General features: G+C 42.8%; 1 protein-coding gene across 1 annotated transcript in view; it reads left to right on the forward strand.

Annotated features, from left to right (window-relative positions):
* The window catches only part of Deptor (DEP domain containing MTOR interacting protein), a 177,747-nt gene extending 165,136 nt beyond the window's left edge, over nucleotides 1–12,611 (forward strand). Inside the window, exon 9 of the mRNA XM_008837981.3 lies at nucleotides 12,303–12,611. Coding sequence (XP_008836203.1) covers nucleotides 12,303–12,431 — 129 coding nt within the window. The 3' untranslated portion in view covers nucleotides 12,432–12,611. The remainder of the gene's footprint in view (nucleotides 1–12,302) is intronic.
* The last annotated feature ends 2,282 nt before the right edge of the window (nucleotides 12,612–14,893 follow it).

Genomic DNA, 14,893 nt, shown 5'->3' on the forward strand with positions numbered 1-14,893 from the left:
GTAAACCTAACAATTTACCTAACAATTTGAAAGAGAAGTATCTTAGCTCTGGAAATTGTTATTGAATATGTCAATGCTATTGTAATGTAATGAAATGCTCCTTCTGATTGTGTGGTTATTAAATAACTAATTTTTTAAAAAAGAAATATTTACGAGAAGATTGACTGGATTCCTGACAGGGATTTGTAGAAAGGGGTTCTACTACTTTATATTTGGTTTTGAGGATTTTATTGTTGTTGTTTGGTTTGGCTTTCCAGACAGGGTCCTTCTGTGTAGCTCAGGCTGGCCTCAAGATCATAGCAATCCTTCTGCCTCAGCCTCCCAAATGCTGGAATTATGGATGTGTACCATCATGCCCAGCCACTTTTTTTGTGTGTGTCTTTTTGACAGGGTCTCCCTAGCCCCAGCTGGCCTGGAGCTTGCTATATAGACCAGGCTGGCCTTGAACTCATAAAGATTGCCTGCCTCTGCCTCCCAAGTGCTGGGATTAAAGGCGTATGCCACCATACCCAGCTTCAGCCACTTTTTAAAAGATTCATTTATCCTGGGGCTGGAGAGATGACACAATGGTTAAGAGCACTGGGTGTTCTTACAGAGGAACCAGGTTCAGTTCTCAGCATCCACATGGCAGCTAACAGTGTTCTGTAACTACAGGTCCTGGGGATCTGATACCCTCTTCTGGTCTTTACAGGCTTTATACACATGTAGTACACTTACATTATATACATGCTGGCAAAATGCTCACATAAAAATGCAAATAAATAAGTTTTAAATTAAAAAAATTTAATATATAGATCTCTTTAAAATATTTGTCCTTTTTTTCTGTTTGTGTGTGTGTGCATGCATGTGCATTTGGAAGCCAGGGGACAACCTCAGGTGTCATCTCAGGAACATTTTCTGCCTCCTTTGAGACAGGATCTCCCACTGACTGGGGCTCACCAATTAGGCTACACTGGCTTGGCCAGCACGCCCCAGGGATCCTCTGTCTCCACTTACTCAGGGCTGGGAGTACGGGTGTCACCCTGCCTTCTGGGGGTTGAACTTAGGTTCCCAGGCTTGCAAGGCAAGCACTTTACCAGCTGAGCCATCTGCCCAGTCTGGGCTTCACTTTTAATGGGCACTTGGTCAGGATGATCTCTAGAACATAACTGAGCATTCTGCTTAAGAATTCTAACACTGTCTTAACACTCAGCACCATGTTCCTGCTTTCTGCATCATTTAATTTGGCTTCCCTGCTTTACTATCAATGCTCAACTCTATTTTCCACATCTCTTTCTTATCTTTCCTCTCCTGATTCTGTTTCTAGAACTTTCTGTCTTTCACTATTTTCTGTAATCTTTGAGGGTAGTCTAAAGCAGCCTCTTTTGTCCATCCTTCTTTCTGCTTTAAGATCAGGAAAAAAGAAAGGCAGAAACAGTCAGAATGGCATTTATTTGAATGCAGCAATTTCAGGGGTGCAGGTTTGGTGAATGCAGACTTCTAAGGCAGTGAGAAGATACATGTAATTGTAGGTGCTATGTTTTTCCCCAGTCTCACCCCCACCTTGGATGAGACAGTTGAGTAACTGTAAGACTCCAGCCATGTGAAAACAAAAGTGCAGTTGCACAATCCCGTGGGCCTCCATCTGTCTGGGGAGTTGTGGCACATCTGCCGGGACTGGCGCTGGGAGAGGAATTAGAGGCAGGATGATTTAGCTAATTTGGCTTTCCACCAGGAGGAAGGCTGGAGTTGTGCCTGGGTGTTCATCCCAACTTGGTTACACCCTGAAATGTGCTCAGTCCTGCCTCCCTCCTCCTGCTAATTCTTATGGCCAGTGTTGGTGCTTAGGACTTCCCTCCACGGCCTTTTTGCTCAGAGGTAAGTACTAACCTCTGCTTCCTATGCCATAGGAAGGTTTTGTCCCTCCTTTTCATCAATGAGACTGTGCTCCTGTCCCTTCATTTGGAAGTTAGAGCATGTCCTTGTAGGTGGTGAGATTGATCCCTTTTCTAAGAGCTGAGAAAATACAGGTTGGCAATATATTCAGTTGGTAAAGTGCTTACCTAGCACGTGAAGCTCTGGGTTCAGTTCCCAGCACCACATAAAACAAATGTGGTGATACATACCTGTAATCCTAGCACTTATGAAGTACAAGCAGAAGAATCAGAAGTTCAAGGCCAGCCTGTGCTACCTGAGACCCTATCTCAAAAATTGAGGAGTAGGGGACACGCTGGAGAGATGGCTCAGTTGGTAAAGTGCTTGGTGCATAAGCACCAGGGCCTGCACAGGATCCCAGAACCCACATAAAATCCAGGCATGGTGGTACTTCTCTAATTTCAGCCCTGGGGAGGTAGGAAAAGGAGGCTCCGTGGGACTTGCTGACTGGACAATCTAGCAAAATCAGTGAGTTCTAGATTCGGAGAGAGCCTGACTCAAAAATTAAGGTGGAGGGGCTGGGAGATGGCTTAGGGGTTAAGAGCACTGGCTGCTCTTGCAGAGAACCCAGATTCAATTCCCAGCACCCACATGGCAGCTAGCAACTGTCTGTAACTCCAGTTCCAGGGGAATCTAACTCCTTCTGACCTCCAAGGGCATTGTATGGCATGGGTGTACTTACACACATGCAGGCAATACACTTATACACATAGAATAAAAAAAAATAATAAAAAGGTGGAGATAATTGAGGAAGACACCTGACATTGAACTCTGGCCTCTATATACACATGTGTACACACACACACACACACACACACACACACACACACCTTGATTTCAAAGATCAGATTGAAGTTCTCATTTCCTTAGTTCTTCTCTGTGTGTGTGTGTGTGTGTGTGTGTGTGTGTGTGTCTGTGTATATGTGTATATGAGTATGTACCTGTGTATGTCTGTGTCTGTATGTATGTTTATCTGTGTATCTGTGTGTGATGAAGATAATTACAGGTAGAAGAAAAGCACAAAAACCTCACCTGAATTCACATCACCCTGGTGAGTAGCATCTAAACCTCTAATCCAGGAGGCAGAAAATATATTCCTAAGGTGGCCATCCAGAGGAAATCACATGTCCTGTGTTTGAGTCCCTGTGCTTTTTAGCATAGAGAAGTCATGTTCCACAGGCTGTGCTCCTGCTGTTATTCATAATGTGTGTTGATTTGCAAAACATGGTGTACCAAAGCTGCTAATTGGAAGCCCATCATCATCGGATGTACCATACAATTGTACCTGGGCTGCTAGATCAGCCCAAATGGCTTTAGGAATAGGACACTGGCACTGCTTGAACCACAACAGTTGTTGAGAACACTTAGGAAGAGATGACATCTTTCCTGCAGCCGAACTCTAAAAATACCACCTTGACTATAAGCATGACTAATGTTTTGAGAGCATTTTTTTTTTCTCTATTCTGAGAAAAGGTTTGAAATAACATCTCAGTTTACGTTATTGCTGAGGACTGGTTCCTTTTCTAAGAACTGAGAAAGGGGGGTACTAGAATCTATATATGCAGGTAGCAGGGGCGTGCACACATGTATGGAGATCAGAAGAGAATGTTTGGTCCTGCTGTGTCATTTTCCACTTTATCTCCTTGTAGCAGGTCTCAGTGAACATGGAGCTCACAGGATATTTTTTTCTAAATTGACCGGTCAGCAAGTCCCAGCCAACACTCCTGTCTCTGCCCCCTCCTTGCCCCCAATGTTGGACTTACAGTCATGAGTAGCCCTTCCTAGCTTTTACATGGATGCTAGAGGTCTGAACTCAAGTGTCTGTGCTTCTGTAGCAAGTGCTATTACCCACTGAGCCATCTCCCCAGACTCTAATCTGATTTTTAAAAGCATATTGGAGAGGCAGAAGCAGGCAGGTCTCTATGAGTTAGAGTCCAGCTTGGTCTACATAGTGAGTTCCAGGTCAGCCAGAACTACATAGTAGGACCCTGTCTGAGTTAATCAATTAATCAAGCAAGCAATCAATTAAATAGTAGAAGAAGGGGCTGGAGAGATGGCTCAGTGGTTATGAGCACTGACTGCTCTTGCAGAGGACCTGGGTTCGATTCCTAGCACCCACATGGCGGCTATGAACCATCCTTGACTCCAGTTCCTGGGGAATCCGACATCCTCTTCTGACCTCCACCTCCGTGGCATTGCACGACATGGGTACACTCACACACATGCAGGCAATACACTCATACACATAAAAAATACATAAAAATATTTTATATAAAATAATAAATAGTAGAAGAAAAAGCACCAAAAAAAAAAAACCCACCCAACTTTTTTGTTATTGTTGCTTGGGTTTTATTTTATAGGTAGGAATGTACTATATAGCCCAGACTAGCCTCAAACTCTCCAGACCTGGCTGGCCTTGAGTGAAAATATTAGGGGAAGACTATAGTAATTATTCTTTATATGCAAACAGTATGTGATTAACTTTTTTTGTGTGTGACACGGTCCCTACATAGCCTATGCTGGCCTCAAATTCACTGTCTTCCTGCCTAGCCTTCCAAATGTAGGATTACAGTTGTGTGTTACCATGTTCATTTTATAACCCAGACTAACTTGAATAAAACTCTTACGAAGTTGATTTTATAAACACCAACACTGCACTTTTCAGTTTTTTTTTCTTTTGAGACAGGCTCTCATATAGCCCAGGCTGGCCATAAACTCATTATGTAGCTGAACTCCTTCGCCTCCTGTCTCTACCTCCTAGGTGCTGGGATTGCCGTTATCAGTACCACACCCACTGATTTTTTTTTTTTTTTTTTTTTTGTCTTGAGGCAGAGTCTCACTGTATTGCCCAGTCTGGCCTTGAACTCTCAATCTTCCTTCCTCAACCTCCCAAATAACTCAGATTACAGGAGGAAGGAGTTCAGCTACATAATGAGTTTATGGGATGTCTTATAGTTAAAGGATAGAGAAAAAAAATCACTACTGGGGGCTGCTGAAGTGATTCAGTAAGTGCTTGCCTCATAAACATGAAGACCTAGGTTCCATCCCCAAAACCATGTAAAAAAGCTGATGTACACCCATAATCCCAGTACTTGGGAGGCAGAAGCAGGGGCTGCCTGGAGCTCACTGACCAGCCAGTCAGGCAAATAGGTGAACTCTGGGTTCCTTGAGAGACCTTGTCTCAAAACATAAGTTGGAGAGCAATTGAGGAAGACACCAGATGTCAACTTCTGGTCTCTACATGAATGGACCACATGTACACACACACACACACACACACACACACACACACACTCCACTCCTATGTCCCCTATTTTCTTAGAACTTGCATATACATATTCTTTATAAGTTTGTATTTAGTTTGGTTAAGCTGTTCAGTCATATGAAATTCAAATCCCAGATGTTATATAACTTTGAATGTTGACCTCTCTGACATTGTTTGCTCATAAGGATTTTATTTGGGATCATGGGCTGCCCGTGAGAAAAACAACTATCAAAAGAAAACAGTAAAGTTGAATTGAATGGTATTAAATACGGAAGACAACTGAGTCATGAGATTCATGACTGACCAAGGGCAGGACCTGGACAGACCTTGGGACTTAGTACCCAAGTATGGAAAATTTCTCATATTTTTTCTCTCCAGAATACGGGTCTAGGAGATTGATCTGACTGTCCAAGCTGGGATTGGGTGATTCCATGAATGAGGAAGGCCAGGCCATGTTGCTTGGATTCTATCCACAGAACAGAGGAAAGGGGATCCTTGAAAAGAATATCTATCTGATTTGGCAGAATGAGAACTGGATGGTCAAAGCCCAATAAATGCACCCACATGATTATTAGGGGGACTTCTGGGTACACGTGTGAAGAACCTAGGTTAAAAGGGGAAAAAAGAGGTTTTACTGGGTGTGGTAGCACGTGCTTTTAATCCCAGCACTTGGGAGGTGGAGGCAGGAGGGTCAGAAGTTCATGGTCATCCTCAGCTACATGAGTTCAAGGCCAGCCCAAGCTAAGACCCTGTCTGAAAAAATAAGGCAAAAAGGAAAAGGACAAGCCTTCAGTCACTTGGAGAATGTATTTTAAAATTTACCACTATTGTTGTTGGGTGTTTGTTTACTTGTTTTCAGACAGAGTCTTGCTACGTAACTCAGGCTGGCCATACACTCAATATGCCAAAGCTGGCATCAAATTCATAATCTTCCTGCCTCAGCCTCCCAAATTAGGAGCTAAGATAACAGACTTGTACCACCAGGCCTGGCTGCCCACTTTAAAAAAACAAACCCTGGAGCTGTGTGGTAAGCATATACCTTTAATCTCAGCACTCGGGAGAATCTATGTGAGATCAAGGCCAGCCTTGGTCTATATAGCAAGTTCCAGGCCAGCTGGGGCTACAGAAAGACCCTGTCTCAAACAAAACAAACAAACAACAATAGACCCCATCTATGATACTGTGCTTCCCAAACTAAACTAAGCTTCATGAAAGCAAGGACACTGGTAGTTAAGTCTTCATTATACTTAAATTCTTTATAACCAGGTTGGTTAACAATGTTTAACATTTCCCCCCATTACACCCGTTACAGATCTTCATATGATCCTCATTTTATTTTTTGAGACACGGTCTCATTTTGTAGCCCTTGCTGGCCTGGAACTTGCTATATAGACCAGATTGGTCTTTAAATCACAGAGATCTGCTTGCTTTCAAGTACTGGGATTAGAGGTGTCTGCTCCCATACCTGGTTTTACCTGATCTTCATACCTGAGGTACCGATAGGCAAAAAGGATTCTGGGATATGACAGATTCACAGTGCACTGATTTTAAACCTGCTCTTTTCCTCTGCTACTCTAAGCCTGCAAAGTAGTGAGGTCATCCTTAGCCTAGAGTTCCCTTAACTCAGATTGTTTTATGAAGGAGTACATCAGTCACAAACTTTGGGAAATGTAGATATATATGTGCAAAACCAAGAAATAACCTTTTTAGACTTTTTTCTAAAATTAAATTCAGATCAAATCACCACTCAATTAGATTTCTGAAAGTTCAGATCATATATTTTGGGGCCCCTTGGCCTATTTATACCTTTCTTTCCCCTTCACATTCATATCTACCCCATCTCCATCCCAGGGCTGGGCCAGTGATAGCTACCACTGCTACTGGCCCTTGCCCAGCTGGCCCTAGTGGCTGTCCCTTTCTCACCCCTGAACATCTAGGGAAAAGTCACTGAGTGTCCATCCTTCAAAGCGCATACCTCTCAAATCCAAGGCTCTTGTAGCCCCCCAAATTCCCAGAGTCTATAGGTGCACAAGACCCCATGTTATACTGAGCCTGCAGTCTCTCTCCTCCAGAGATGTACCCACAGTTACCCTCAGATACTTTTTCCTTCAGTTTTACTTGTTTATTTCATTTTATTTGTTTGTCCTAAAATTTGTTCTGATAGAATTCACATACCTTACAACTCACCCATGTAGAGTGTACAATTAGAAAGTTCTTTTGTTTTTTTGGTCTTTGAGACAGAGTCTCCCTGTAGCCCCAGCTGTCCTGGAACTCACTATGTAGACCAGACTGGCCTTGAACTCACAGAGATCTGCCTGCCTCTGCCTCCCAAGTGCTGGAATTAAAGGTGTGCACCACCACGCCCGGCTGAAAGTTCTTTTTTTAAAAAATATATATTATTTAATGTGTATGAGTGTATTGCCTGGATGTAGGTAGGTACACCCATGTCATGCAGTGCCCACAGAGGTCAGAAGAGGGTGTCAGATTCTCTGGAACTGTACTCACAGATAGTTGTTAGCTGCCATGTGTGTGGGTGCTGGGAACCGAACCTGGGTCTTCTGCGAGAGCAGCCAGTGCTCTTAACCACTGAGTCATCTCTCCAGCCCCTAGAAAGTTCTTAATATAGACACAGTTATGCAACTAACAACACAATTTATTTTAGAACATTTTCATCATCCCAAAAGAAAACCCTTACCTATTAGCAATCACTCCTGTACCCCCTCCATCACTGTTCTCCAGCCCTAGGTACCCAGTAATCTACTCCCTCTATGGTCCTGCATAGTCTGAATACTTTATACAGATGGGTTCTACAGAATGGGTTCTCTCTGCTAGAGAGAGAGAGAGAGAGGCTTCTTGTAGCATATTTTCAAGGCTCATCCATGTTGTATCAGATGGTTTGTTTCCTTTTGTTGCTGAATAATATTCCATTGTAAGGATATACTAAATTTGCCATCAGTTGATGGATGAATGTCTTTCAGTTTTCAAGCCACCCTCCTTTCAGCTCTTCACCTCTGCTTTTCTTGGGCCAGCACTACAAACTCAAGTGGCCATCAGATAAGTGTAAGAAAAAGCAAAACATAGAAAGGGCTGTGGGAAATGAGAAGGCACCTGCCCTGTTTCATAGGGTCTGCCACATGGCTGTCTAGACCTGGTATGATCAGATCTCCACATTGCCCTAAGAGAGGCCCAAATCTGAATTTCTGTGTGAAACTTCTAGTTTTCAAATGTTGGCCAGTTTAGACAAACTATGTGGGACAGACAAGGAACAACTCTGGTTAAGACCAAATGACAGGTGCTGGAGAGATGGCTCAGTGGTTAAGAGCACTGGCTACCCTTCCAGGGGACCCAGCTTTAATTCCCAGCACCAACATGGCAGCTAGCAACTGTCCTTAACTCCAGCTCTGGGGGAATCCGATGCTCTCTTCTGACCTCCACAGGCATCACACAACATGATGCACTTACATATATGCAGGCACTACACTCATATACATAAAATAATAAAATATTTTTTAAAAAGTCCAAATGACAAAGGTGAGCCCTGAGTGATTCAGAGATAAAACTAGTCTTGGGGAGCCTGTGAAGGGTTAGCTGGCAACTCCTGCCTTCCCGTGTGGTAACACAAAGGCATTCCCTTTGGAAGAAAGAAAAACCCAGATCTAAAGTACAACACTCTGGGTGGGAGGGAGTAACATTCCTCTCATTTTTTGGTGGGAAAAAAAAAAGCAGAAGTATGCTTCCATTAAATTAGTGGTAAAATGTCCTTCAAATGCTCATGTTCCTGTTGTGGATGGGTCTTGACCAGGCAGCGTGACCTCAGTAATCACTATGACCTCAACAGTAGTTGAAAACTGCTGGTTACATACAAGATGTGCCCTGGATCTGTGATAACAGACTTTGGGAAGAGAAAAGGAGAAATGATGATTCTGTCTTCTCCAAGAGTAGGTAATAGTCAGTCCCCTGTAGCAGTGATTGAAGATTGGAAATTTAGAGGTTCATGGCAGCGGCAAGCGTTTACTGAGGAAACAACTATTCTCTTTGTGCCTTCCACTTTCAACTCTGTTTTGCATGTGACCATGAAGGAAATGGCTTTTTAAAGGGAAAGAAATTAGTAAGGTCCAGCATTTGTGTAGGTCATAGTATCTGCAAAGATGATTTAAATATATCATGTAATTTGAACTTGTATTGATAGACATTTTTACCTGTCTATTTTACAAATGAGGAATGTTTGTTTTTATTTTTTGAATTACAGTCCCGTGTACCCCAGGCTGACCTCAAGCTCACTATGTAGCAAAGGATAACCTTGAACTTCTGATCCTCCAGCCTCCACCTCCCAAGTGCTGGGGTTACAGATGTGCATACCGCACACTGGGTTTATAAGGTGGGTTTATAAGGTGCTGGGGATCAAACCCATGCTTTATACATGCTAGACAAGCATTCTACCAACTGGGCTACATCCCCATCCCCTAATGAGGCATATTTATCGCATGAAACATGAAAGGAGAAGGGACTTAAGGTCATCAATCTGAAGGGTCTAGGACTTAAATCCAAATCTTTGGATTCCGAATCCCATCATAACTTTTTCTCAGACACAGCACCAGCTATACTTCTAATATTTTATAATTTTGGTGTATCTAGGCAATAGGTATAGATATTTTTGGACTTAATACAGTATTTAAGTTCAAATTGATACTACCTTGCCAGAATACAATAAAAAGGAAGTGGTGGGTTTTCAGAAGGTTTCAGTATTTCCCACATTCTTTAGTTGAATCTTTTAAACACTAAATTAATTAATAGTTCAGAGCAGGCATGCACATTCATTATCCGTGCAATGCACTTAAAGTCTTGTGATGCCGAGAGCAAAGAACAAGAAGATATTTCCAGATTAATCCATCCCAACCATGAGATCTGCCTCCCTTCCTTCCTTTGTCTCTTCCTCGCATCTTTCCCCTCTTCCCACTGGCTGTCTTTTCCTTCTTCCTTTTATACATGGGGGATGTGTATGTGTGTGTGTGTGGCATTCATGTTTGCATGTGTGCTGACACATTGCAGGGATGCATGTGTGTGTATGAGTGTGCAGGTAGAGGCCGGAGATTGACATCAGGAGCCTGCCTCGATCGTTCTTATTCATTGATGCAGGGTCTCTCAGTTGAACCCAGAGCTTGTTGATATGGCTAACCAGCTTGCCTCAGGGATTCCCCATTTCCTCCTTCCAAGCACTGGGATTATAGATGCACCATCACATCTACCTGGCATTTCTGAGGGTTCTAAAGGATCCAAACTCTGGTCCTAATGCTTGCATGGCTGATCCATCTCCTCAGTCTCAGTCCTCCATTCTCCTTTTTTTTCTCTTTCTCGTGTGTGTGTGGTGGGGGGGCAGAGGGGTGTGTGTGTGTGTGTGTGTGTGTAGGGCCAGAGGTTGATGTCAAATGTCATTCTCAATCACTCTCCACCTTATTTTTTGAGACAGGGTCTCTCATTGAATCTGGAGTTGACCATTTTTGTCTAGACTGACAGGCCACAAATGCCCCCACAGCCTCTCTTTTCAAAGGATCTGTTCTAGGGTAACTAAAACAGGCCTTGGCCACGCCCAGATTTTATAAAGGTGCTGAAGATCAAACCCAGGTTCTCATGTTCACAGCCAGCACTGTACAGACTGAGCCATCTCCTCAGTTCCCCCTCCATCTTATCTTCTTATTTGCCCAGTAAGAGTCAAGATCATTTATGAGGAGCTAGAAAGTCTTCAGACTCGGTCCTCACTGTGCTTTCCAGCTTGTACCTCTAGTCTTTCTGTTCACTCCACACAGTATTTTTTAAGTATTCATGAGTTTCCATTTGTTGTTAAGATAAATGAACCCCAGATTACTGCACTCACTATGAGATAGTGGCTCTCATAACTGAATGATGCATTAACCTTCCTCATCCATTTTCCTAAGGACGGGAAGCAGGAAAATGTGTGGAGTTTATCATCACAGTCGGACACTTAAGTAAATGTAAGGAGACACTACTAATAATCGTGTCAGAGTGCCAGGTGTCAAGGAGGCAGGATGCTACCTGTGGAGTCTGTATGAATAATTAATTACAGCTGTAAGCAGGGTGGCTACAAGAAGTGTTGTATCCCCATAGGTTTGGTGCTGCATAACAGAAGCCGTGTGTACTTTGTCTCACTTAATTCTTACATCAATCATATGAGGTAGGCGCCTTACAAATGACTAAAATAGGGTTGGAGAGATGGCTCAGCTCTTGCAGAGGACCTGGTTCGATTCCCAGTACCCACATGGTGACTAACAGCCAACCGTAACTCCAGTTCCACGGGATCTGACACCCTCTTTTGACCCCCGCAGACATTACACAACACTTATATACATGCAGGATATACACTTATACACATAAAATTTAAAAAAAAATAAAGTGACAGAACTAAAACCTAGAACTTTAAATACCTAGCATAAGCTAATGAGGTTTTGAGTTAGGATTATTTTTTAAATATTTCATTATTTTTATTTTGTGTATAAGTGTATTGCCTGCATGTATTTGAGTGCACCTGTGTTGTGCAATGTTGCGGAGGTCAGAAGAGGGCTTTGGATTCCCCTGGAACTGGAGTTAAGTATGGTTTGTAGCCACCATCTGGATGCTGGGAATCGAACCTGGGTCCTCTGCAAGAGCAGTCAGTGCTCTTAACCACTGAGTCATCACTCCAGCCCCGTGAGTTAGGATTTTTTAAACATTACCCTGCCCTGTTGAAAAGGAGTGACTTTTTAGAAATTATTGGATCATAGTTGCCAGCTGGTTGAGGTTGGCTATTTCAAGAATGATATTACCCCTTAGGGCCACACACTACAAAGTTCTGAGAAAAATAGACAGGTATAACAGGTTTTTGTTTGTTTTGCAGCAAGGTCTTATGCATTCCAGTCTGGCCTTGAACTTGCTACGTAGCCTAGAATGAACACTTCTGATCTTTTGCCTTCACTTCCTAAGTGTTGGTATTCTAAGCATGTACTACCATGTCTGACTCATGTGGTACTTGGGATTAAACCTAGGACTTCCTGTATGATGGGCAGGCACTTTATCAGATGAGCAAATCCCCAGCCCAAACTGATGTTTTTTCTCTCTGTCATTCCTTCAGGTCTGTCAGTTTGTCGTCTCTGTCAATGGACTCAACGTGCTAAATGTAGACTACCGCACCGTGAGCAACCTCATTCTGACTGGCCCAAGGACAATTGTCATGGAAGTCATGGAGGAGTTAGAGTGTTGAGCAAGGGGACCTCCCAGCCCACTGGCAGCCTGATCCAGAATGACACAACACTGCTATTGCAAGACTCTGTACAAATTGATAATTTGGACATGCAGATGTTTTCTCTCCCGTCACATCTTTGAGTTTCATATACTGTTTGAATGTGGAAGATCCGGGTAACACATCTTAAAAAAAAAAAAAAAAAAAAAAAGGCACAGGACTGTGGTGGCTCAAGTCTGTGATTCCAGGACACAGGAGGCTAAAGCAGGAGGGGTGCTGGCAAATTCAAGTCTAGCCTGGGTTACATCATGAATTCCAGGGCAGCCTGAGCTACAGTGTGAGACTCTATCTCAACCCCACCCCCCACTCCCCACAACACACACAAAAGTCAATGTAGAAGACAGTAAGGAAACAGTTTTCCTACCTGGTGGAATTTCCTTACTAGAGCTCTTGTAGTTCATTGTTTTTCATGTTCATCTGCAGAAAGTTGTTGAAATGCCAAAAGAGTAACATGGAAAATGCCCATTTTAGGAGTTACTAGATTAGTTATCACAGACTTTAAATTGAACTTCCACACCAGGAATAGTAGACTGCACTTGAAGTCTACAGTAGCCAGGAATAGTGGACTGCACCTGTAATCCCCTGCTCCTTAGGAGACCAAGGCAGAAGGATCACTTGAGCTTAGACATTTGAGGCCAGACTGGGCAATATAGTGAGACCCCATGTTGAGAGAGAGAGAGAGGGGGAGAGTTCCGAGCTTAGTGGTGCATGCCTTTAATCCCAGAAACAGGCAGATCTCTGAGAGATCAAGGCCAGCCTGGTTTACATAGGGAGTTCCAGGTCAGCTGGTGCTACAGGGAGACCCTGTCTCAAAAAAAATTAGCTTGAAATGTTAGATAGGTCTAAATTTCTCCCACCTTCAAATGGAATCAAAGTCCCTAGGAATGTGATCTGCTAACCAGAATTTCCGGGAAGGTTAAATGTTCAACTGCTTAAAAGCCATCATAAAGTGACTTTGTTTCTTTATTTTGATTTATTTTGACAGGGTTTTGCTAGGTAACCCTGGCTAATGACATTTCCTTAATTTCTGCCATTTGTACCAACTTTCAGCTTAACCTGTTTCAATTATGGCATGAGGTAAAAAATAAAACAAATGGGGTAAGTATGCACAGGGAGATGCCGCCAGGACTGCCTCCTCCCCTTTTCCCTTACTGAGTCTGAATCATTTTGCTCTGTAAATTGTCTACAGCAGCTTTCTAGAGTTCATCTGAAACCCTGAATGTGAAAACAAAGAACTTTGTATATACTTGTGTAAGATACAAAGCTAAGATTTCACTTTGGAGGTGTCCATTTTCAAGGGAGATGTTCTGTATGAACTTGGCATAGGTGGGACAAAACTTAAAACTGAATTGCCTTCTTAACCTGAAATTTTACAAGCTTTTTGTTGTAACGTATTCTGGGGACAGGGTATGCAGCTCATTTAAGGGGGACTTTTTCACTGAAATCCCCATTTTGTGTTATAACTTTTTAGGTCATTTGTATACATGGGTATTGTGGTAGCACATGCCTGTAACCCGAGTACTCAGGAGGTGGAGGCAGAAAAATCAGGAGTTCAAAGACAGCCTGATCCTGGAAGAAAACTATATTTGAGGTCTTGGTATACAGAGGGACTTCCTCAAAGTGCCAAATTAGAGCGTTATAAAATGCTAATTTTCTTTTCATTGTACATAATGAATTTAGAACAAAGAGGTTGCCTTCTTATTAAGCACTAACATGTGATACAAGTGTTGTGCCTCAGTCATTTCTTAGTGTTATCATGTGCATTGGTAATGGTATAATGGATTGCCATGCTAAAGATTTTATATACATTTCTGGCACTCCAACTTTTAATTTTGAAGTCCTGTGGGATGTCTGACACATACTGTCAGTCTGTATTTGAGAAGGGCTCTCTCTGTATGAGTGTGTTTCTACTGTGGGCGAGGCTCTGTGTTGTGGCATTTAATGTCCATGGCTCTCCTTTAGTTCTCATCACAGCCTTTCAAGATAGATCTTATCACCTGCATTTTCAGGTGAGGAAGCTAGGTCTGAGCAGGTTGGAAAATGTTCTCGAAGTTCAAACACCTGTGTGAAGTACCATGTACTACAGACTGTTTCATGCTCAAGTCCCCAGTTCCATCTCTCCAGGCTTCCTATTTAGGGGTCTTATATTTAGGGCTCACTCCGTGCTGTACTAAGACTTTGTCATTTTTTATTGGCCTGAGAATGTCACCACCACTCCTGTTTTATAGCTAAGAAACTGACTCATAAACAGGTGGGTTCTTCATATGCCCAAGGCGGTACAGCTACTAATTGAGAGAATGTACCACCCGGATTTAAAGATTATTTTATAACTTTTCTTTATTTTGAAACATGTAGCCCAGGCTGACCTCAAGCTCCTGATCCTCCCCCTCCCAGTGGTATTACAGGCGTGCACCACCACACTG

Source organism: Nannospalax galili, unplaced genomic scaffold (assembly GCF_000622305.1).
Source record: "Nannospalax galili isolate Female #2095 unplaced genomic scaffold, S.galili_v1.0 scaffold17, whole genome shotgun sequence".
Classification (NCBI taxonomy): domain Eukaryota; kingdom Metazoa; phylum Chordata; class Mammalia; order Rodentia; family Spalacidae; genus Nannospalax; species Nannospalax galili.